The 24,428-nt window shown below is 43.6% G+C and overlaps 1 protein-coding gene across 4 annotated transcripts in view; it reads left to right on the top strand.

The window, feature by feature from the left end:
• LOC126297703 (peroxisomal targeting signal 1 receptor-like) overlaps nucleotides 1-24,428 on the top strand; it is a 239,420-nt gene that overhangs the window by 64,016 nt on the left and 150,976 nt on the right. For all 4 annotated transcript variants that reach the window (XM_049988832.1, XM_049988829.1, XM_049988830.1 and 1 more), the window contains exon 5: nucleotides 17,928-18,033. In XM_049988832.1, coding sequence (XP_049844789.1) covers nucleotides 17,928-18,033 — 106 coding nt within the window. The remainder of the gene's footprint in view (nucleotides 1-17,927; nucleotides 18,034-24,428) is intronic.

Below are 24,428 nucleotides of genomic sequence, written 5' to 3' on the forward strand. Positions count from 1 at the left end.
ATCCTGCCTCGGGCATGGATGTGTGTGATGTCCTTAGGTTGGTTAGGTTTAACTAGTCTAAGTTCTGGGGGATTGATGACCTCAGATGTTAAGTCCCATAGTGCTCAGAGTCATTTAAATTTTCACATTTCTTAATTTTTGAGCAGCAAAGATCTTCACCAACTTCTCCATGTTGAGTGAACATGCAGTCTGTCTTTTCACTACTATTATGGCAAGATGTCTTAGCTGCTGTTGCTCATTCAAGATTTCAGATAGTTTTTAATGATCTGTAACTTGGAAAAGCTACATTCTGCAGAGGCTACAGTCACTGGCATGCACAAAAATATTCTTAACACAATTGTTATATTTAGGAAAGTCCTGAGAACTACTTCAAAACATGTGTTGGCAGTTTGCTGAAGCAGTGGGGACAACAGATTCAATTCATTCACGAGATCCTACAAATTTATGTCTCCTGACTGCATTTTAGGGTCTCTCAAAGCATTCACAAGATTTCTGTATCTTCTGTTGACATTGTATTTCTTTATTGTCAAGTTCTTAATGCCACAAATAACAGTGAACCTTCACAGCAGTTAATGAGCTGCTGAAATTTTTCCTTCAGAGACATTACAGCAATGTCTATCACACTATAGAAGTAGTTTATCCCTAAGTGGTTCTCTTCCCTGTAATGAGTTCATCCTTTCTTTCATTACAAAACTACCCTTTAACAATTGCAGATGTGGGTTCTGTTACCTGAACATCATTTCCTAAAGCTGTATCCAATTCCTCTGCTTCTTTCTTAGCCTTTTCAAAACTGCTGGCTCTGTATTCTTCAATGACACTAAGTGTTGATTTTATTAATTTTACTTTAGTGTCTAATTGCATACCTTCTTGCTGAACTGGTTTATGGACTCTGATGACATGGCAATGGATACTATGCCATATTACAACACACAAAGCATATTTAAATTTTGTGTTTCCCTTAAAGAGACAAGATGCTTCATTGATACACATTGGATCATTTTTGCAGGTGTTGTTTAACTCTGCTAAAGAAAGTGTTAAGTTATTAAGCTCAGATCTTACAACCTGAGCACTTCCAGTCCTAGCCTCCCATGTTGTCTCACTTAGCGGCTCCAAAGTCCGGCTTATGTGATTCTACAGCGTTTTCCAGGGCTTCACAGAGGTAGAATGATCTATGTCAAAAAGTAACACAATTACAGAAGATTTAACTACATCTCTAATAACCAAATGCTTCCTTTGAACACAGCAGTTGGTGTAATGAGCTCTTGGATTTTCTTCAGTGATACAAATTTGAGTTCCGCTTTTCTTGCCCTTTCTGTTGCTTCTGCTGTTGTAATATTGTCAAACAAAATCTGCTAGCAGTATGCCAAGGTTATCTAGTATTGAAGCAACAATTCTGGGAGATTTTTTTCAGTAGTGTCACACCCTTCTAAAACACCAGAAAAATATTCGATTGCAACTGGTTTGGAAAACACGTCTACCACTCTTAAAACCATGCGTAATTGCTCCTTGTGATTTAAATCTGGTGTACAGGCCAGTATTGTTGAATAATATTTAGTTTTGAATGTACTATTCTTCAAGATAGATAAAATCCGCTCAGAAATTATGGAAATTATTTCATTTTGTATGCCCTTATGTAAGTAAGTAACTAATCTCCTAGGTATAGCCACATGATTTATACAGTCACATAATATGGGATCGAACTCTTCCATTAATTCTGCTTGCACTAAAAAGTTTCCATTACCTTATTGTTATTCGACCTTTTTGTCGGGCACCCAGGTCCACTATGAATGACCACCTGGGGCAGTGTGCATTTGTCTTTTAGTTAGTGCCAAAGAAGAAAACTGTGAGAAATTTAATTTCTGGTGTCAACTTGTGTGGCCTCGTTGGAATTCAGCTTAGGATACTGGCCTGCCTGTGTAGGTAGCCATAACCTTGAAGCTGAACTATTGAACACTACTCTAATTAGCACCAATAGTGACTGCTGTGTTTTCAACCGGGTTTTTTGTGAATTGGTTGTAAAGTTGATAAACTATGAATGTTTTTTAAGAAAAGGACAACAATGAGATAGGAAATGCAAGTATAGAAAATATGGTGATAACTAATTTTGATTTCACGTGCACTGGTGTGAACAATGAAGAGTGCCCACAATGTGTTTTGTCTTTGAAAGCACTTTCAGTAAAGTGTATGCTACCTAGCAAATTAAAGAATCATTTAGAAAGTGTTCATAAGAATGATGTGGTCAAATGAAGAGAATATTTTTGTAGAATATTGAGTCAAATACAAAAACAAAAATCATCATTTTCTAAGTTGGTGAAAATTGTGAATAAAGTACTCCTAGCATTCAACAATGTAGCATACCGAGAAGCAAAATGTAAGGGAACCCATACTATTGCATAATAATTAATTCTTCTGTATGCTGTTGGCATGATGACCATTATGCTTGAAAAATCCATAGCAAAAGAGCTTTTGCCCATTCCTTTGTCTGATACTACAATTAGTTATCAAATTGAAGATTCAAGAGAGGATCTTCGTGAACATACTATAGAATAAATTAGACGGAGAGATTTTGGTTTGTAGCTTGATGAAGCTAGTGAGAGCAATAGAGATGCTCATTTAATTTTCTTTGTGTGATTTGTTGATGGAAAAAGTAATGAAATGATGGAAAATCTGGTTTTATTTATTTATTTATTTATTTATTTATTTAAGTAAATAAATACAGATAAGTCGGGCAAAGATTTGGTAGAAATAGAGGGCAGCTTTTATATAGAAAGTCAAATCAACTGGGCCCACTGTGTGTGTGTGTGTGTGTGTGTGTGTGTGTGTGTGTGTGTGTTGATCGATCTCAGGGCATTACAGTGGTCTACAAGCATTTATCTTTGGCGAAGCTTCTGGTATTATGTGAACTGATTGCATATCCATACAGGAGCACTTGCTTCACACCTTTTGAGCATTAATCTCAATCAAGTACTGCAAACTGTCATGAATGTGGTGAAGTGTATTAGAACTCATCCTCAGATTTTTTACACAAATGTGTCATGATATGGGGTTGAACATACATCTCTCTTATTTTATAGCTGTTGTTTCCCATGGGAAATGCATCGTAGCACATTTATGAACTTTGGAGAGAAGTCTGTTCTTACCTGGAAGAAGTGATTTATAGACACTGACTTTCTATTAAAGGTTGCATATTTATGTGGTATATTTCAGAAGTTAAACTCACTGAATAAGTCCTTGCAAGGAAGTGAAACTGCATTGACAAAGCTTTGCTCTTAAAAAACCTGTTGCTCTGGAAGACCAAGATGAATGTCTGAGGAGAAATGGACTGCTTCCCATGTTTCCAGCACTTTTGGCAGTGGCCGTCATTAAATCCAAGTGTAAATCCAGACTTTGTTTAGAGAAGGAAATGAGGGTAGCTATATTTCATTCAATGCCAAGATTTGCCAAGTTATAATATAAGAGATAAGCTCAAGTGTCCCAGTGAGGTGATTAGTGCTTTATTAATAACTTTTTAAAAATTATTTCAATTTTCACAAGGTATCCTGCAGGAGATTCACAGAAACATCATAGTTGGTTAGGGGAGCCATGAACTGGAAAAGGCCAAATACCACTGCATTAGCTGGATTTCCCAACATTTCATGGTCACCTTTTAATGGAAGATTTCTTCGGCAAGGAATCATGCTATGGAAAATAACATTAACGAAACCGATGCTGCCTCCTGACACAACTCCCATCATCCGAAATGCAGTGTGTATGGGACCTTCTTTCCCTCGAGCAATGTGGGGACCAGAAACCTTTGCAATTCCTGTGCCATCTCTGAAGCCTGATGGAGCCACACAGCCTCCGACAGCTCCCTATACAACATGTAGCTGGCTCGCTGCCCAGTCCTGATACAGATGACTGTGGCATCATATGCTAACCTCTCCCTTGCCGATGCCGCCAACCTCACCAACTGGGTCGATAAGATTCTGGCATCCCTGCTTGCAACTGCCACTTCCGAGCATCAGTCCCATACCCAGCCAGCGCAGCTAGCTTTCCATCACTCTGCCAGCCATGAGCTGTTAATGATATCACGTGCCACTCCTGTCCCCGCAGTACAGCACCCAGCAGATGGCCTATATGGGATCCTTGCCTGCCGCATTGCTGACATGGCAATGCTACAAGGAACTGTGGCCTTCATTGGTCCCGATCACCGCCTACTGTGCAGCTGCAGCCATCAGTGTAGTGATGGCTACCACCACAGCCCTTGCTGACCTGCCGACACCTCTCATGACACAGCTGGCCTCTGGTGGTATCATGAGCTTTTCAGCCTGGATACTGTGAACTGCAGGGAGCTCAGCTCTTGACACACACACGTCAACAGCCACTGGGATTATATGCACCTGGCTGTAGGTCGATCTCCCAGCACCTGTTCATCCGTGATGCTCGCTCTGCAACACCTTTCCTGATTGACACCAGCTCCAAGTAGTCCATCTTGCCACAGTGGCTCTTGCAGGACACTGGCACTGCTTCAGCCATCCTCCTGTTGGTAGCAAACAACTCTACCATTGCCACCTATGGCATACATCACCGCATCCTCGACCTCGGCCTACAATGTGACCTCGCCAGGGACCTTCACTGTTCCTGATGTCACTAACCCCATTATCAGAGTAGACTTCATTAGACAGTACTACCTACTTCCTGATGTTGCAGGCAAGTGCCTCATTGACAGCAACACTGGGAGATCAATGAATTGCACCACTTGCTTCGCTGTTCTTTTCTACATGAAGCTGGTGGCATATTCCGGCCCCTGACTGGTGCAGTTTCCTGCTCTCACATATACATCTAGCTTGCCTCAAGAGGTCTGCCATGCAACTGTCCACTACATCGCCACTGCCTCTGGACCACCTGTCTTCTGCCATCCATAGTGTCTGCTCACCGCCAGTGTGCTGCACACTTCAAAGAGCCCGTGTGCGTCTGCCCTTCACCTTCTCAAGGAGAAGGATGGCTCCTGGTGCCCATGCGGTGATTGCTAGAAGCTAAACAGACGCATCATCTGTGACCGATACTCAGTGCCATTCTTATGCAGCTACAACAAAGTGCTGGCTGGAACTACAATTTTCAGCACAATTGACTGCACCAAGGCTTTCACCTGGATTCCAGTTGCATCTGAGGACATCCAGGAGACGGCCATCATCACGGCATTCGGACTCTACAGGAGCACCTTTATGACCTTAGGCTTCCATAATGCTGCCCAAATGTGGCGACATTTCTTGGATGGCATGCTGTGAGGCTTGCTCTGCTGTTTCACCTACTTGGAGGACACACTCACCTCCAAAGTATTCTTGAATGCCTCCATAATGCCAGCATCATCTTCAGCACAGCAAAGTGCGTTCTCGGTGGTAGTGAAGTGGTGGTCGTAGGCCATCTCATCATCTCCACTGGCTCACGTCCCCTGCCCGACAAGATGAAGCCATCCTTGATTTTCCACACCCAGAGATATTCAAGTACCTACACCACTTCCTCGGCATGTTAAACTTCTTGTGCTGCCACCGCTACGCAGAAGCCGCTCACTGCCACCCTCCTCAGTTCCCAGACAAAGGGGAACAAGCCAGTGCAGTGGACAGCTTCCCTGCCGCTAAGTGCTTCTTGGCTGATGCTACCCTGCCAGGGTGTATATGACCCAGGACAACCGGGAGATCCAGGAAAAACCCTGGAATTTTTCTATCCGGGAGAAAACCGGGAAAAACCCGGGAATTGTTTAGAATTCCGGGAATTTTTCATTGTTTTAGTTTTCAGTTAAATTTTTGTGATTTTGACTGGTAAGAACCAATACTCAAACAAAGGGTATTATTGTATCCCACTACTGGAGAATGATACTGCAGCAACAAAACATGAACGGGAGAAAAAAAAAGGAAAACAAAACTTAAGTTGCAGAGGAAATGCGCCGTATACAACAACAAAACAGTGCTCATACAAGCGCCTGCCAACAGTAAAGTGTGTCAAAGGCTTTAGGAACACTATGCAATGCTTTCTAACAACAAATTGCCTCCAATGAGCATGACGTGACAACTGTTTAAATTAGATTCGTTTGAGCAGATGCGGGCGGGCTCTTGCACATGTGCAGTTGAGTCGCGTATGAGTAGTGCCTTCTCCTGCTTCTGGTTACGGAAGTGTGGCTGGGCGCCACTACTTAACATTGCCCCAGTTCGGAAATATAGTAGATCCGGGACTGATGCACAGAGCAATCAGAGTTGTGGTGGGGAGGTGGGTCATCTCCACGTGACCTGTGTTTACGTTTAGTGATTTTGTTGTTTCCTCTTTGTTTATTGCTCTCACGTTAAATGATAACAAAATGGATTTTTGTGGCCGGAAGCTACCAAATGAATTAAAATACGTTCACATAATTACGGCAGGCAAAAATATGTTAATAGTTTCAGATTTTATTTCCACCTTTGACAGTCAAGCATTAATCGCCTTACAGAACAATGAAGTTATTTTTGCTGGTTTGCTAAAGAGATTTGGCTTGTATTAAATTCACTGTCTCAGTAGAAAGGATTGTGTGTGGCAGCGTCTCACTGTATGGTTGGCTGAGCAGTTCAGTATACGCATAGCTTGCAATGGGTGTGTATAAAGGCAGTGAGTTTCTCCCTTGGTGTGATGATCCCACACCAAGCTGTCGATTGTACTTTGACTGGATACCTGCACACTATTGTCTCTGGCTACCAATAGAGAACACTAGCTTGGCCCTTAGTAAGACTTCCACCAACCTAGCCACAACTAGTCACCATCTTCCCACTGCAGTGTCAACATCAGTTCCTGCTCTGCGGTCATACCACAATTTATATGCAAGTGCTGACATGTAATGTGAAGTTATGAGACACCCATGCCACATTGTCTCTACCATTACTACACAGCTGAGCATGCGAATGGTGTTTTATGGTATGTCTTTTGCTGAAGACTATTGATTCCACACCTCACACCAGAATATCGTAGTGCTGCTGAAACTTGGGGATGGGACTGCCACCTCACTTGGCATCCACTCTTTCTACCATCACACATTTTTTTCCATTGCCAACCACGCTGGCAAGTGGCTTTGCTCAGAACTTATGAATTTCGAGACTACTGTATTTACTCGAATCTAAGCCGCACCTGAAAAATGAGACTCGAAATACAAGGGGAGAGAGAAGTTTTAGGCCGCACCTCCAAATCGAAACAAAGATGGTCCATTGTAATATGAGACACAATTTAGGTCGTATGAATGATTATACAGCTACAGTAGTTTGGTTTGAGTCGTAAGCTTAGCAGTTAAGCTTTAGCAGGTAGCCATTGCTATGTGTCAGGCGCTCCGTCCGTATTTATATGGGTACCCTTCCTTTTCCAAGTGCTTCGTCTGGTTTGAATCGATTGCTTATTTTGCTTTGATCTGATACGTGCTGTTTTCTTTGTTATAGATGTTTACGTCACTCTAAGCTGAAAATGCATTACTTTACTGTGTCGTGCACTGTTTGTCGCATTCTGATAGTGCGTGTTTACGGCCTGTTGCCGCTCGCGGCATGGCTTGGTTTTGCGAGCGTTACCGCCGCTTAAAGGAATCATCTCATTAGCGAAACAATGGCAAGAAACTGCTATTTGTTGTTACTTACGCTGCTGCTTTCTTTGATAATGATCAACAAGAACCAAATAATAGACTGCGTATGATAGAACATGTTCTGAACGAGAGTTATGCGAAAATTTTTCTCCGTTTCAAAATCTTTGCAGCCGCTACTTTAGTACATCAAATTCTGCACAGAAATTAATCATCTTAGATTTGAAAATCTAGTCAGTTGCCGTGCTTCATTTCTGACTATCACTATTAGGCATAAGAGTAATACGAATATAAACATGATATATGTATATTCTTCCGCCTTTGCTGTTGTCTCACTCTAGTTTCGTAGTTTATTAGGCAGACACGATTTAAATGAGATAGCAGCAAACATGAAAGAATACATGGCAAAATGTTTAAATTCGTATTATTCTTATGGTGAAGAGAATACTGCATGTGATTCACATTTCATCAGGTTCCTATTAGCAACCATCTCTTCTCACAGGTAGGAAAAAATTCAGAACGTAGAGTTGGCCATATTGACAAACATCCCAAACAGTGTTGCCAGTTGGATTTTTGTAGTACATTGAAACTCTGCTATATTCGAAGATGAACAATACGAAATTTGTATTTACTTCGTTGGATAATGTATGAAAATGCAGTGGTCGAAACTCGGGGCCTTTTTTTCCTGACGCAGAGGTTTTGGCGCCAGTATTTAGCTTTGTGCCTACAAAGCAGGCCTGTGTAGCACTACATATATTCGATGGCAGAAGTTAGTTGTGGTTGCACCTACCAACATTTTTCAGAACTTCCACTTGCTTTGTACTCGATTCTAAGCCGCAGGTGGTTTTTTTGGATTACAAAAACCGGAAAAAAAATGCGGCTTAGATTCGAGTAAATACGGTATTTCATGTGCTGCATAGTTGGTAATTAGATGCGTTTCAGCATTGTCACAACTTCAAATTTCTTTTTTGAGATACATGCTACCATTCGATCACCTCCCTATAATGTGGAAACATTTGCCCAGAGTCCACATCTGAATGTGGAAAACCAACTGCCCGAAGCACAATGCCAGACTTGGACAGTGTCCACATATGCTACTGGCATGGCGAGTTGCTTTTCCATTAAATCTTAAAGGGATTTGTACCCCTTCACAATATTACACGTAGTTGAGACTTGCCATTCTAGGTACACATAAGACTCTTTCCCATGTCAGCATTAATAGAGTTGATTAGTATCCCATGGTTGAAACAAGAACCTACAGTTAAGCATGTAGGCTACTTGATACATGAATCTGTGGCCATAATAATCGTTAGCCTAATTTGAAGGGGCAACCCAGTGTTTTTCATTTCCTTCACCTCTCACCGAAGTATTCAGTCAATGATATTTTTCAAACTCTTCCTGGTTTAATCACCAAAGACCCATTTTTCCACAATAATGATGCAGTCTTCAATTTTATCTTGGAATAAAGGTATTGGTTTTATCTGGAAACATCAGATTTCACTATACTGTTCTGCAGAAAATCAAACCATAAGTGATCTTGTTTGGGGAGTTAATTAGTTTAGTGCTACAGTTAAAATGCATATTTTGAGGTATGCAAGTACAAATACAAACTCGCCAAATGAGGCACTTAAGCTTCACAAACATTTAAATCTGTGTGGTGCTCAATCAATTTGCTTCTATCAGCCAATCAGAGTAGTTTCACTGCTATATCACATTAAAGATCTTAAAAAATGGGCATCTTTCTGTACGATAGGTTGTGCAGAAGTGACAGGAAATGTTATGTCAACAGCACATTGTTACTGGAATGGAGATGGTTGGAACTATGCGTTTTCATTTGATATTGCATATAGTGCCGTAGTGTTTTACATGGGGAATTAGCTGTCATTTTAAGATTATACACAATCGTCAGCATTGAGAAAAAAATCAAAATCCAGTTTCAGCACAGGGGAGTGTGGAAAAATGCTAAATTTTGCAACATTTCACAAAAGCTGCCAGTTTCACATTGTGTCTCTAAAAAACACAAATTTCTCATTATTTTTCATGTTATAATTTTCACGTAATCTTCCTGTACCTTGAACATTCTGGTGAAAGGTGGTGACAGTGTAGCTGTCAGTTCCTACTCTGCTTATGGTAACATTGTTGGTCCCATTACCACTGTTAGTTCTGTGTCATTATACATTCTCTCAAAAATGAAAGGCCATGTGGTTTTGGTGGTGTTTGCAGTAGATCACTAAAGAGTTTTTCTAATATAATAATACCAATCTTTTCTGAAATATGTAATGCATCACTAAATCAAGGCATTTTTTCGGAGACTGAAATATGCCATTGTTAAATCCCTATTTAATAAAGGTGATGAGAGATACGTCAATAGCTGAAAGTCTGTTTCACAGCTGACATTTTCCATAATTTTTGAGAAGCTGATGTATTCTACAATAGTATCTCATATTAGCAACTATAGTATCCTCAGAAAATCACTGTTTTTCAGAATGTTTGCTCTACTGAAATGCCATTTACATGTTCACTCACCAGATTTTATGACCATTAAATAATAAAATAGTACCAGTTGGTATTTCCTGTGCCCTTTCTGAGGCATTTGTGTGAATCACAGCATTCTCCTAGTAAAGTTGAAGTTTTATAGGACTGATAGTATAGCCAACCAATGGATATAATGTCACATCTGACCAAAAGAATGCAGAAAGTTGTACTAAGTAAGTCAGTCAATGTTCTGGGAGTACAATTCTGACTGGGGAGAAATCACGAATGGGATTCCCCAGGGCATTCATAGGTCCGTACTTCTCATATATATCTAAATAATCTTCCATCTGATATGCAACATGCAGAAGTAGTTATTTTTGCAGATGACACTAGTGTTGTAATCAGTCCAAGCATACGTACCTAACAGAAGAATAAATGGTGAACAAAGTTCTTAAAAGTTCATTGGCTGGTTTTCTGCGAGTGGTCTCACCACTCCTAGTTTTAAAAAGACACAACATGTTCAGTCCTGCACATCTACGGGTACTGCATCAATGATAAGTGTAACACATGGTGATGAAATAATACACTCCTGGAAATGGAAAAAAGAACACATTGACACCGGTGTGTCAGACCCACCATACTTGTTCCGGACACTGCGTGAGGGCTGTACAAGCAATGATCACACGCACAGCACAGCGGACACACCAGGAACCGCGGTGTTGGCCGTCGAATGGCGCTAGCTGCGCAGCATTTGTGCACCGCCGCCGTCAGTGTCAGCCAGTTTGCCGTGGCATACGGAGCTCCATCGCAGTCTTAAACACTGGTAGCATTCCGCGACAGCGTGGACATGAACCATATGTGCAGTTGACGCACTTTGAGCGAGGGCGTATAGTAGGCATGCGGGAGGCCGGGTGGACGTACCGCCGAATTGCTCAACACGTGGGGCGTGAGGTCTCCACAGTACATCGATTTTGTCGCCAGTGGTCGGCGGAAGGTGCACGTGCCCGTCGACCTGGGACCGGACCGCAGCGACGCACGGATGCACGCCAAGACCGTAGGATCCTACGCAGTGCCGTAGGGGACCGCACCGCCACTTCCCAGCAAATTAGGGACACTGTTGCTCCTGGGGTATCGGCGAGGACCATTCGCAACCGTCTCCATGAAGCTGGGCTACGGTCTCGCACACCGTTAGGCCGTCTTCCGCTCACGCCCCAACATAGTGCAGCCCACCTCCAGTGGTGTCGCGACAGGCGTGAATGGAGGGACGTGTTGTCTTCAGCGATGAGAGTTGCTTCTGCCTTGGTGCCAACGATGGTCGTATGTGTGTTTGGCGCCGTGCAGGTGAGCGCCACAATCAGGACTGCATACGACCGAGGCACACAGGGCCAACACCCGGCATCATGGTGTGGGGAGCGATCTCCTACACTGGCCGTACACCTCTGGTGATCGTTGAGGGGACACTGAATAGTGCACGGTACATCCAAACCGTCATCGAACCCATCGTTTTACCTTTCCTAGACCGGCAAGGGAACTTACTGTTCCAACAGGACAATGCAGGTCCGCATGTATCCCGTGCCACCCAACGTGCTCTAGAAGGTGTAAGTCAACTACCCTGGCCAGCAAGATCTCCGGATCTGTCCCCCATTGAGCATGTTTGGGACTGGATGAAGCGTCGTCTCACGCAGTCCGCACGTCCAGCACGAACGCTGGTCCAACTGAGGCGCCAGGTGGAAATGGCATGGCAAGTCGTTCCACAGGCCTACATCCAGCATCTCTACGATCGTCTCCTTGGGAGAATAGCAGCCTGCATTGGTGCGAAAGGTGGATATACACTGTACTAGTGCCGACATTGTGCATGCTCTGTTGCCTGTGTCTATGTGCTTGTGGTTCTGTCAGTGTGATCATGTGATGTATCTGACCCCAGGAATGTGTCAATAAAGTTTCCCCTTCCTGGGACAATGAATTCACGGTGTTCTTATTTCAATTTCCAGGAGTGTATATAGGCTGGAAACTTCAAAATTCTTATGTGCCTATTTTGATGAGAATTTAAATAGGAAAAAGCATATTTTATAACTCCTAAAACAACTAAGTTCAGCTTCATGTGTCTTTAGAATCTTTGCAAATCTTGGGGAGAGACAAATCAATAAGTTGACGTATTTTGTGTATTTTCATTCATTAATGTCAAATGGAATAATGTTCTGGGGTAATTCGTCTTTAATAAAGAAAGTCTTCATTGTGCAAAGAATATGTGGTGCTCATCCACGATCATCTTGTAGACTTTTGTGTAGGGAGTTGGACATTTTGGCTACTGCTACATCATGTATTTGTTCCCTCATGAAGTTTGTTGTAAATTATCCACTACAGCTCAAAAGTATCAATGATGTATGTAATTACACTACCATAAGGAAAAGTCATTTATTACTGCGTGTTAAGGTTGAAAGTGAAGTAGAAACAAGCTGAGAAAGTTTCTCCTTGATAACTCCTTCCAGTACACAGAAGAATCTCTATTACTGTAATGTGTAAAAGGTTTTGGGTTGCAATAACAACTCAGATCTGTATATCTTTCTCCTTTTTGTATAAAAAAAGAGAGAGAGGATCAAACTGTATATTATACATATTAATTTGCAATGTGAATGTAAAATGACTCATTCCATATCATTACAATCTATTGTCCAAAACGATCCCTGGGACTTGTAACTAACTACAGCAACATGAGAAAAGGAACCGTTTCTCATTTCCACTTCACCTCATTCTGGATCTTATGTTGCTTCTGATTTCAAATTCCTTGTTGGTACCGCTGTCGTAATAACTGTTGATGATTCTGAGTATGATACTTCTACTGCTACTGAAGTTGTTACTTCCTACTCTACCATTGCTATCAAAGGTGTTCCATTTGCAAGTGGTGCTTCCGTGATGTCTAGAAGTGGGGAGCAGGCTCATTTTAAGTTGCTTTCTTAGTTGTAGTCTAATCAGCCTGGATCTTCTGGTGTCTCTAACGGTGGTAGGTCATATATTTCACTGTTTATGAACGTAGTTTTTACTAACTCACCAAGGTTTCTTTCTTACATAAATAGGATATATACTTCTTGTTCAAGTACATTCCATGTCTTGTTAAGAGCATTCTGTCTACATCTACATCTACAGGGTCTCACTGCAATTCACACTTAAGTGCCTGGCCGAGGATTCATCAAACCATTTTCATATTACTTCTCTACCATTCCACTCTCGACTGGCACGTGGGAAAAAGGAACAGCTAAATCTTTCCGTTTGAGTTCTGATTTCTTTTATTTTATTATTATGATCATTTCTCCCTATGTAGGTGGGTGTCAAAAAAAATATTTATGCATTCGGAAGAGAAAGTTGGCAATTGAAATTTCGTAAAGAGAGCTCACCGCAAAGAAAACCACCTTTGATTCAGTGACTGCCACCCCAACTTGCGTATCGTATCGGTGAGACTCTCACCCCTATTGCACGATAACACGAAACGAGCTGCCCTTCTTTGCACTTTTTCGATGTCCTCCATCAATCCTACCTGATAAAGAACCCATACCGCACAGCAATATTCCAGCAGAGGACGGACAAGTGTAATGTAGGCTGTCTCTTTGGTGGGTTTGTCGCATCTTCTAAGTGTTCTGCCAACAAAGTGCAGTCTTTTTTTCGCCCTCCCTAAAATATTATCTGTATGGTCTTTCCAATTTAAGTTGCTTATAATTGTAATTCGTAGGTATTTAGTAAAATTGACAGCCCTTAGATTTGTACGATTTATCATACACCCAAAATTTATCAGATTTTCTTTAGTACCCATGTGGATGACTTCACACTTTTCTTTGTTCAGTGCTAATTGCCACTTTTTGCACCATACAGAAATTCTCTCTATATAATTTTGTAATTGGAATTGATCGTCTGATGATTTTAGAAGAAGATAAATCACATCACCATCTGCAAACAATTTACGTCTATGTTATGTCAAGAAACATGTCATTATTCATAGATTTCCAGATTTATTTGCAGATGCTTTTTGCTTTGCGGATCTTGTTACTTACACATGACAAGTCCATTAGATCATGCCATGATTTAGGACTGTTACAATTGCTATTTCATTTTTTAATCTGTTTGTCTGTTTTAGAGTTGAGGCTGCTTCTCTAAGCTCATTTTATATATGTTATTTGTGCTAACAAGTATTACTATGCACTCATTTTGCAAATGTCTTGTAGTTCCAGATACTAAGTCTCCAATACAGTAATACCAGTACGTTGCTGTGGAAGAAGGATATGGAGGACAATGGCTGAAACATAGTCTAAAATGATTTCTGAATTCAGATTTATATTTATCAGTTGAGGATAACTTATTAAAATTGTTTGTGCAGCCAGTATCCAAAATCAGACCTCTGTCTTCAGCACAGTGTGAAAAATGAAATGATTAGGTGGGTATAAGTGGGTATAGGTGAAGAGCAATGGCAAGAAGAACAGGATTTATGGTCAGATGCGTACAGTATTATCAACACAAAATCGAAAGGGTTAGTGCAGGTGTTGGTCTAATAATGAACAAGAAAATAGGAATGGATGTGAACTATTATGAACAGTTTAATGAATGGACTGTCATAGCCAAGCTAGACACAAAGCCATGCCCCACCACAGTAATAAAAGTATACATACCTACTAACTCTGCAGATAATGAAGTGATTGGAAAAGTGTACAATGAGGTAAAAGAAACTGTTCAGTACATTAAGGAAGACGAAAATTTACTAGTGATGAGGGATAACACAGGAGATGTGAAATATAATTGATGAAAGGAGGAATTATAAAGTTGCAACAAATGAAGGACACAAAATGGGAATACATATGTCAAAGAACTCTTATTGACATGAGGTGCAGAATGGCAAATTAGAAATGACTTTCACCTACAGGAAGAATAAGGTTGAAGGAATACATGGAAAGGTCAGACGAAGAAAAGAAACTTGATGGTAATATAGTGGAAAGGGAAGAGGTAGTAAGTGAAAATGATATTCCCAGTACCAGGTGCTGACAGGTGTATTTCCAAACAAGCACTTACGTCTTAACTGAAAATACTAACACAGGTTATCTACAGAAAAATAGAATGACTGTTAGAAGCTAACCTGGTAGAAGATCAGTTCGGATTTGGAAAAAAATGTAGTAACATGTGAGGCAATGCTTATCATAGAACTTGGCTTGGGGAAAGATAAACCAGTGTTTACCATATTTTTAGATTTAGAGAAAACTTTTCATGATATTGATAGAATATACTCTTTGGAGTACTAAAGTTATCAGGAATAAAATACAGGAAGCGATGTGGCACTTACAACTGACACAGCCATTTATAAGTGTTGAAGGATTTGAAAAAGGAGGGGGCAGTAATTGAGAAAATAGTAAGTCATGTTTGTAGCGTATTGCCCCTGTGATTTAATCTGTACATTGAATAAGCAGAAAAGGAAACAAAGAAGAAATTTGGAAAAGGAATTAAAGTTCAGGGAGAATAAATGGTGGTGTTCATATATGTACATCTGAATCAATAGAGGGGATAGTGCTACAAAAACAATCAATGTAATTTTTTGTTATGACACGACAAAAGTTGTTTGTTACAAACTTTTCCTGTGAATCTCGAAACTGTTTCCTTTTACATTATTTCATAAAGAAACCTATTTTCTCTTACGGATCTCAATGATGTTGCGATTAGATATTACCATCCAGGAATTTACGACTACAGCGTGATTAAAGCAATGTGAATATAGTTGTATCCGCTGGTGAGAATATGTCGAGAGTGACCCACCTGTAGACACACAGTGTGTTACTAAAATGGTGACAACAGCAAAGTGGAAAGTGCACCAGTCCGGGTAGACTCTGCCCTCCTCACAGCACCTCGTTCGACCACAACAGGCCTGCTTCGAGCAGTCATACTCGGACAAGCCATGTGCGAGTGCGATGAGCTCAAGGGAGGAGAAGCGTGACTGACACAGCGTGTTTTGTACTCATGTTGTGCGGCAGGGCGCGTTTCGCACCGACGTTGTGCGGCAGGGCGCGTTTCGCACCGACGTTGTGCGGCAGGGCGCGTTTCGCACCGACGTTGTGCGGCAGGGCGCGTTTCGCACCGACGTTGTGCGGCAGGGCGCGTTTCGCACCGACGTTGTGCGGCAGGGCGCGTTTCGCACCGACGTTGTGCGGCAGGGCGCGTTTCGCACCGACGTTGTGCGGCAGGGCGCGTTTCGCACCGACGTTGTGCGGCAGGGCGCGTTTCGCACCGACGTTGTGCGGCAGGGCGCGTTTCGCACCGACGTTGTGCGGCAGGGCGCGTTTCGCACCGACGTTGTGCGGCAGGGCGCGTTTCGCACCGACGTTGTGCGGCAGGGCGCGTTTCGCACCGACGTTGTGTGGCAGAGGGTGCCTCTTACCGATGTTGTTGCTTTCAGAGGGTGCTTCAGAGAGATGTTACATTAGGAAATACCAAACTAGCGCTGAGCCAGGTGGCCCTTAGGTGGCCATAGCTCACGAAGAACTCCATTGCAGTTAGTCACACCACTGGCCGCTGGGACTCCAGTTTTGTGGCTGACGAGTGGTCTTAGCTCGCGCTGAACTGGTGCTGCAGTTATGTAAACCTACCTTCGTGATAGCTCACAGCATCCATCATTGCCACAAGATGTTGTTCTATACACCAATTAAATATGGAACAAATAACATTTGTGCATCTGAGAACTTTTCCTCTTATGCATTGCTGAAATTGTTTGTTATATAAAATTAATGCTATTCCGTTACCTAATATTGGTGATATAGTAACTAAGAGATGCTGAACCAAATTGTCAAGAATATAAAATTTAGAAATTTATGGCACAACTTGACTGAAAGAAGGGGTAGGTAGGAGGGCAATAGGTTTAATGTGTCACATCCTGGTGCCCGGGGGGTAGGGGAGGGGTGGGGAAAATTCTGGAGGGGACCAGACCTTGATTATAGTAAACAGATCCATGTAGAGTCACTTACAGAAGCCTTGCATAAATGACATGATGCACAGGATGGACTAGCATAGGGAGCTGCATTGAACTAGTTCCAGACTGAAGACAACAAGACAATGTGATCATACAAGCTGAGTTATCTTGATGAACTTCACAATCAACCACTGCTTCTCTGTTTCTGTTCCATACTCCACAAAAGCTTTGCAGAGATACTGTAGGACTAGTATACTGGTGAGAAGAGTTCTGTGAAAGATGATGGAAATGGAGTCTGAAGTGATTTTTGGATGGTAGCTTGTACCTAGAATGTGTTAGGATATGAATCTTTTTCACAGTTGAAGTCTTTGAGCCAGACCGAAATATTTTGTTGCTCAGTTAGCATTGGTGTTAAAAGCAGTGACTTTTGAAGACAGAGGCACAGAAACAAGTTATAGAGCAGCTCAGGAAAGTAATTCCACTTCAAGAATTTTAAATGCTTGTCAGTTTTTGTTAATCATCACCACAGGTGAATGTGGCCCCCACCCCTTTTTAAATACGTTTATTTATGTACATATTTTCAGTAACCACTTTTACTGCTGAATTTATGAGAGGATGAGCTTATTAGTATTAAAGGGAAGATGGTAGCAGTGAAACTTGGTGTGTTGATACAAAAGTCAAGGAAAATAGCCATCTAAGAACTGATATATGCACTGCAGTTCCATCCCCCTCCACCCTACCCCTTGTTCTCATCTTCTAAGTTACAGACATGCCACACAGTTATTTTTCTTGGTTTCATTCATTTTCTTACTTTACTGCTATCCTTCCATTTTCATAACATTTCTCAGCCTTCCATTGAAATACTGTTCAGTATCCCTGTCCATTTCAGTATTGTGCATATATATTGTTGATCATATTTGCGTCATATGTAAGGTACCACCTTCTTTTTTTCAGCATTTATGATCCAACATTCAAGCTACATGCTACATCAGATGAATTAAAGGAAACTGCTGGCGAACTTATCAAAAGTGTGAATGGAACATCTCTTGAGACTTCAAAGGTAAAAGAGGAATTTGTTACATCACAGAAGTCTGATAACTGCCAGTTTGAATGACTTACTGCAAACATTTGCACTTCATGTTTTGTTTTGTGAGAAATGCATTTATTGTGAATTAAAATACTTTTTACTGCACAACAGTTCAGTCCATTTGCTGTATTTGACACATGAGGATTAATTAAAATTTATAGTTGTAATAAATACTTAATTTTTATAGATATGTTAAACATACTGCATGATGCTTTAAGCTACTAATAAAAAATGTAATGCCAGAAGTATGGCACCTTTCTCTATGATGTTTTTTACTGTTTAGTGATAGCCTTTAGTAAAGGAAAAGATTGCGTGAACAAATAACAGGTGAAGGAAAAGATTGTGTGAACAAATAACAGGTGATTGCTAGTACAGAAGGTGATATGCTACATACCGAGATTAAAAAGCAATAAATTCTTATAGCAAATTATTAAATTATTTAATGTTTTAACTGCTTAAAATATGGGCATGTGAATCTAATATCAGTGGTAGAACAATTAATACCCCCCCCCCCCCCCCCTTCCCAATGCATCCGGGGGTAAGAATAGCCCCGCAGTATTTCTGTCTGTCATAAGAGGGGACTAAAAAGAGTCTAGCGCCTTTCAGCCTTCATGTGATGGTTCCCTGTAGGGTTTGACCTCCATACTTCAAAATTTTCCAAAGAGTGAGCCAATTGGGGAAGGGCGCCTTAGGTGGTCCATTGTGTCCATCGTGCGTTGAGATCTGTAGCCCACATTTCTCGTTGTCGCATTGCAGTCCCACTCATTCTCCATCTCTTGGGTGAGGATACATTCCTGGGTGTGGTTTCCACCATGCAGTTTCTGCACCAATGATGACCATGGACTTACTTGCGCCTGATATCCAGCATGGTAGCCAGTCCGTTGTGGTGGGGCCACCATGTACCCTGTTGGTTGTAGCCCCCTGACAACAAAGGGATCACTCTGCTGATGGCTGCACCGTTAACTCCCCATGTATGCCAAGGAGTAGATACCTATGTCCTTGGGGCATCGGGACTCCCGGCAATGGCCATCCTGCCAGGTGGCCCTTTCTGTGGCTGGGTGGCCCCTGTGGGGAGGGCCCCTGGTCGGAGTGGGTGGCATCAGGGCGGATGACACACCATGAAGCATGGCACATCTCTTGCTGGTGGTCAACCACCAGCCGTCTCCAAGCGATCGAGGTCTACCTTTAATGCTAAGAAATATGACCCTCAATCATTCCCCTCCCTTGTCACACTATGGAAGGAATGCTGGGCTAAGGTTGGCAGCGAATCTTATTCTACCTGGTTCCTGGTATGTAAGAGAGCTGATGGGGAATCCTTTGTGTCCATGAAGCCTAAGTTCTTTGTAGAGCGTTTAGAGAACAAGTTCAGGGAGGTGGAGGGCTTGTCCAAAATGAGATCTGGGTCAGTCTTTGTCAAAACAGCATCCTCTGCCCAGTCACAGGAGTTACTCACTTGTGACAAGCTGGGGGACATTTCTGCAACCATCACGCTCCATAAGAGCTTAAATATGGTCCAGGGTATCATATTTCACAGAGAACTTCTTTTGCAGTCCGATGAAGAGCTGCACGCCATTTAGAGTGGCGAGGTGTACATTTTGTTCTGCATGTCCACTGGGGTCTCTGCATGTCCACTGGGGTCCGAAGGATAATCATTTTGCCACTGGTGCCTTCATCTTGGCCTTCGAGGGTGACACATTACCTGAGAAGGTGAAGGTGGACCACCTCAGTGATGTCAAACCATATCACTCCCCTGATGTGGTGCTTTAAGTGCTTGAAGTTCGGCCATGCGTCTTCCCGCTGTACTTCAGTCACAGGTCAAGATTGAGGTTGTCCATCCAATCCGAATACTCCATCTGCCTTGCTTCTATCTGTGTCAACTGCGGCGAACACCATTTCCCTTGCTTGTCGGACTGTAGGATGCTTCAGGAGGAGAGGAAAATACTGGAATACAAGACCCTGGATCGACTGACCTACACTGAGGCTAAAATGAAATTTGAAGGGCTCCATTCCATGCGCATGACAAAATCTTACGCCCCCGCTATCACTACTGTTACAGCCCTATCCGTTGCACCAATTCCAGTCCGCCCTGAGAACTGTAAGACTACACCTGGCCGCTTGATGGTGCTGGCGCACTTCCCTCCCTGTTGCTCCCGCACCACTTACCTCGGGGGCAGAACTCCCCCCCCCCCTCCCTCCACAACCATCAAGGAAATCAGTCACCCACTTCTAAGCTGGAGAAGCATAAGTCTTCTTCGGCTTCTTCTCACTAGGAAGGGGTCCCTTGTTTCACTCCCTTCCCAGGTTCCTTCCAGTGGCAAAGTGGACACCCACCAATGGCTGAAGCAAAGCAGCAACAGGTAGCTGGTCGTAGGGCTTTGCGGTTCTCCTATGTCCTGGAGATTGAATCTAAGAAGCCCTCCCAGCTAGAGCAACCCAAGAAACAGTGCGAGAAATCAAAACCGAATACCTGCGAGCTCTGCATCTGAGAATGAGGTGGAGATTCTGGCATCCGTTGAGGACCTAGATCTCGCCAGACCCTCAGAGACAATAGATATAGGCTGATCAGGCAATAAGTTGGTGGCAGCAGGTGATCATGAGGCATAAACAGTCTCATTGAATGTTCAATGCCTTCCCAGCCTCACGATCCTATTATCCTCCTGTGGAATTGCGGCAGTTTTTTCCAACACTTTGCTGAACTCCGACACTTTATCAGCCTTCACCCTTTAGTCTGTATTGCTCTCGAGGAATGTTGGTTTCTGGCAATGTAAACCCACGTCCTCTGTGGCTATTGGGGTTATTGTAAGAATCGGGCAGTTTATGTGAGGATATCTGGTGGGGTCTGCGTCTACATCCTTAACTCTCTTTACAGTGAGTGTGTACCTCTTGAAACACCTTTAGAGGCTGTCGCTGTTAGGGTGTGGATGCCTCGGGCTGTTACTGTCTGCAGTATCTATGTTCCACTGGATGGTGATGTCTCACAGCATGTATTAGCTGTGCTGATAGCCAAAGTGCCACCTCCCTTTCTGTTACTGGGTGACTTTAATGCCCGTAACCCTTTATGGGATGGATTGGTGGCAACAGGCCAAGGCACTGTCATTGAGCAAGTGTTGGCACAGCTCAACCTTTCCCTATTAAATAATTGTACCTCCACACATTTCAGTGTACCGCATGGCACGTACTCTGCCATTGACCTTTTGGTCTACAGCTTTGGCCTTCTACCATCTGTCCAATGGAGTGCGCATGACCACTTGTGCGGTAGTGACCACTTTCTGATCTTTCTGTCACTGCCACAGCGTCACTCTTCTGGGCGCCTCCCCAGATTAGCTTTTAATAAGGCTGACTGGGACACTTTCGCCTCCATTGCCACTATTGAGCGTCTTTCTCATGACACCATTGATGTGGTGGTTCACACAATCACCACAGGCATTGTTTCTGCAGCGGAATCTGCATTTCCCTGTTCTTCCGGGTCCCCTCGGTGGAGGACTGTGCCTTAGTGGTCACCGGAGATCACTGAGGTGATTAGAAATCGCAGGCAGACCCACCTACGTCATAAGCAGCACCCATCACTGGACCGCCTCATTGAATTTAAGTGGCTCCATGCCCGAGCCCAACGCCTTATTCACTGACAGAAGCAGGAGTGCTGGAAAAGGTATGTCTCCACAATTGACATCCATACCTCTCTATTGCAGGTTTGGGCCAAGGTTAGGCGACTCTATGGCTATTGGACCACTGTCAGTGTACCTGGGCTTTCCCTGAATGGAGCAGTCTCTACTGAATCCAACAAGATTGCAGCAGAGCATTATGCTCAGAGTTCTGCTTCTACGACTCAACTGTTGGCCTTCCACTCCCAGAAAGAGCTGTTGGATCATGGGAGCCTTTCATTCCATACGCACCACCCCGAATCGTACAGTGCCCCCATTCAGTGAGTGGGAATTCCAAAGTGCCCTAGCCGCTTTCCCTGATATGGCTCCTGGGCCGGATCACATCCACTATCAGATGCTCAAACACCTCTTGGTGAACTGCCAGCATTGCCTCGTAGACCTTTTCAACCGTATCTGGGTTGAAGATGAGTTCCAAGCACAATGGTGGGAAAGCATAGTCATCCCCGTGTTCAAACCTGGCAAGAACCCACTAGCCTCACCAATGTTCGATGCAAGTTGCTCAAATGCATGGTGAGCCGAAGGTTGAGTTGACCTCTTGAGTCTTGGGGCCTTCTGGCTACGTCCCAGGGTGGGTTCCATAAGGGCCGTTCTGCCACTGATAATCTGGTCTGCCTGGAGTCTGCCGTCCATACGGCATTTGCCCACTGACAGCATCTGGTTGCCGAATTTTTTAACATGCAGAAGGCGTACAATACAACATGGTGACATCACATCCTCACCACACTTCATGGGTGGGGCCTAAGGGGATCGCTCCCGATTTTTATTCAAAATTTTTTGTTGCTTCGTTCCTTCCGCGTTGCAATGTCGTCCCTTCCAAAGTTCCTCCCATGTTCAGGAGAATGGGGTCCTGCAGGCTCTGTCTTGAGTGTCTGCCTCTTTTTAGTTGCTATCAATGGGCTAGCTGCAGCTGTGGGAATGTCCGTATTGGCTTCTTTGTATGTTGCCTGTACTATAGCTCCACTGGCATTGCAGTTGCTGCACAGCAGCTGCAGCGCGCTATCCGCAAGGCGCGGTCTTGGATCGTATTGCGCGGCTTCCAGTTTTTGGCTGCCAAAACTTGCGTCATGCATTTCTGCCGCTGTCACACTGTTCACTGTGAGCGACGGCTTTATCTTGATGGCAAACATCTTGCTGTGGTAGAGATGCATCAGTTTTTTTTTTAAAATGCCCAGTTGACTTGACTCCCTCATATTCGGCACCTTAAACAAATGTGCTGGCATCATCTTAACGCTCTTTGTTTCTCGAGTCACACCAGCTGGGGTGCCGATTGGTCTACCCTTCTATGACTGTATCAGGCGTTGATTCAGTCCCTTTATGTTATGGGAACCTGGCTTACGGTTCGGCATCGCCTTCCGTGTTGCAATTGCTTGACCCCATACTTCACTGTGTGATCCGACTCGCAGCTGGAGCTTTCCGCAGAAGCCCTGTAAACAGCATACTTGTGGACGCTGGTGTCCTTCCATTGCAGATTCGGCACCCGTGACTACTGGCAGCTTATGCTGCACATGTTTGTAGCTTGCCCGGGCACCCAAAATACCTTCTCCTGTTCCCAAACTCGGTCATCCATATTCCCGAATGGTGGCCTCGGTCAGGGTGTCCAATTGTGGTTCATGTCCGAGCTCTTCTCTCTGGGCTTCAGTTTTTCCCTCTGTGTCGTATCGGCCGCCGCACAGCAGCTGTCAACTCGGCTCGGTGTGCTACAACACGTGCGTCACACAGCGAGTACCGCTGGCGCCGCACACGATGTCAACAACTGGCGCAAGTGAACGCGTCATTGCGGGGTCAGCGGCAGCGTACACACCACTATCGATACGGATTACCCTGGCTGCGCTGCCCTTGCCACCAGAGTGAGCAACCGTATGAGGGTGTCATGTACCAACACTCTGATTGGCCGGACCTGCGGATTTAAGCAAGCTCCCTGAGCCCATTTAACCAGTTCAATCTTTGCAGATGACTGTGTTACTACCCGGCTGCTGGATTCATGACGACCTAACTGTACTGTGGCCTCCCTGGCTGGAAATTTGCGCTGCGTCATTATCGACTGGTTGGCAGTGGTTTGGACTTGTATTCTCTACTAGTGACTCTGATTTCTCCTTGGCACTACAGCCAGCGAAGTGTTGTGTAGTCGAAATTAAGTTTTCTTTTGAGTGACATGAAGGTGAAATAAATTTGGTTATCGCGGAATATTTGTTGTGTTATAGTGTGGACATAACACTCTCCCACCTCTTTTACGGTCCCATATACGTCTACCCCCATGGTGTGTGCCCTGCCCATGCCTTCAGCTGGATTTGGCACAAGGCCCGAAAGACTCAGTCCCTCCTGAGGCTCTCTGCTGACGCTTTCTTTTCATCGTTGCCATGTTTCCCTGCTCTGTCGTAGTCCATACTGACAGTTTGGTGGTGCTATCATAGAGTTCCTCCATTCTGTGGCCACTCTGTGGTCTTTATGTGGACCTCGGGTCATGTTGGGTCATGTTGACATCTCGGGTAATGAACTGGTTGACAGTCTGGCCAAACAGGCTATCAGTGAACCGGCACTGGAGATAGGCCTTTCGGAATGTGATCGCCAGTTGGTATTGCGGCAGAAAGACCTTGGTACCTGGGGTGATGTATGGCGCACCCTGCCTTCACCCAACAAACTTCAGGTTATCAAGGAAACTACTAGTGTGTGGTGCTCCTCCATGCGAGCCTCTCACAAGGACTCAGT

This window comes from Schistocerca gregaria, chromosome X, assembly GCF_023897955.1.
Source record: "Schistocerca gregaria isolate iqSchGreg1 chromosome X, iqSchGreg1.2, whole genome shotgun sequence".
NCBI classification, from domain to species: Eukaryota; Metazoa; Arthropoda; class Insecta; order Orthoptera; family Acrididae; genus Schistocerca; species Schistocerca gregaria.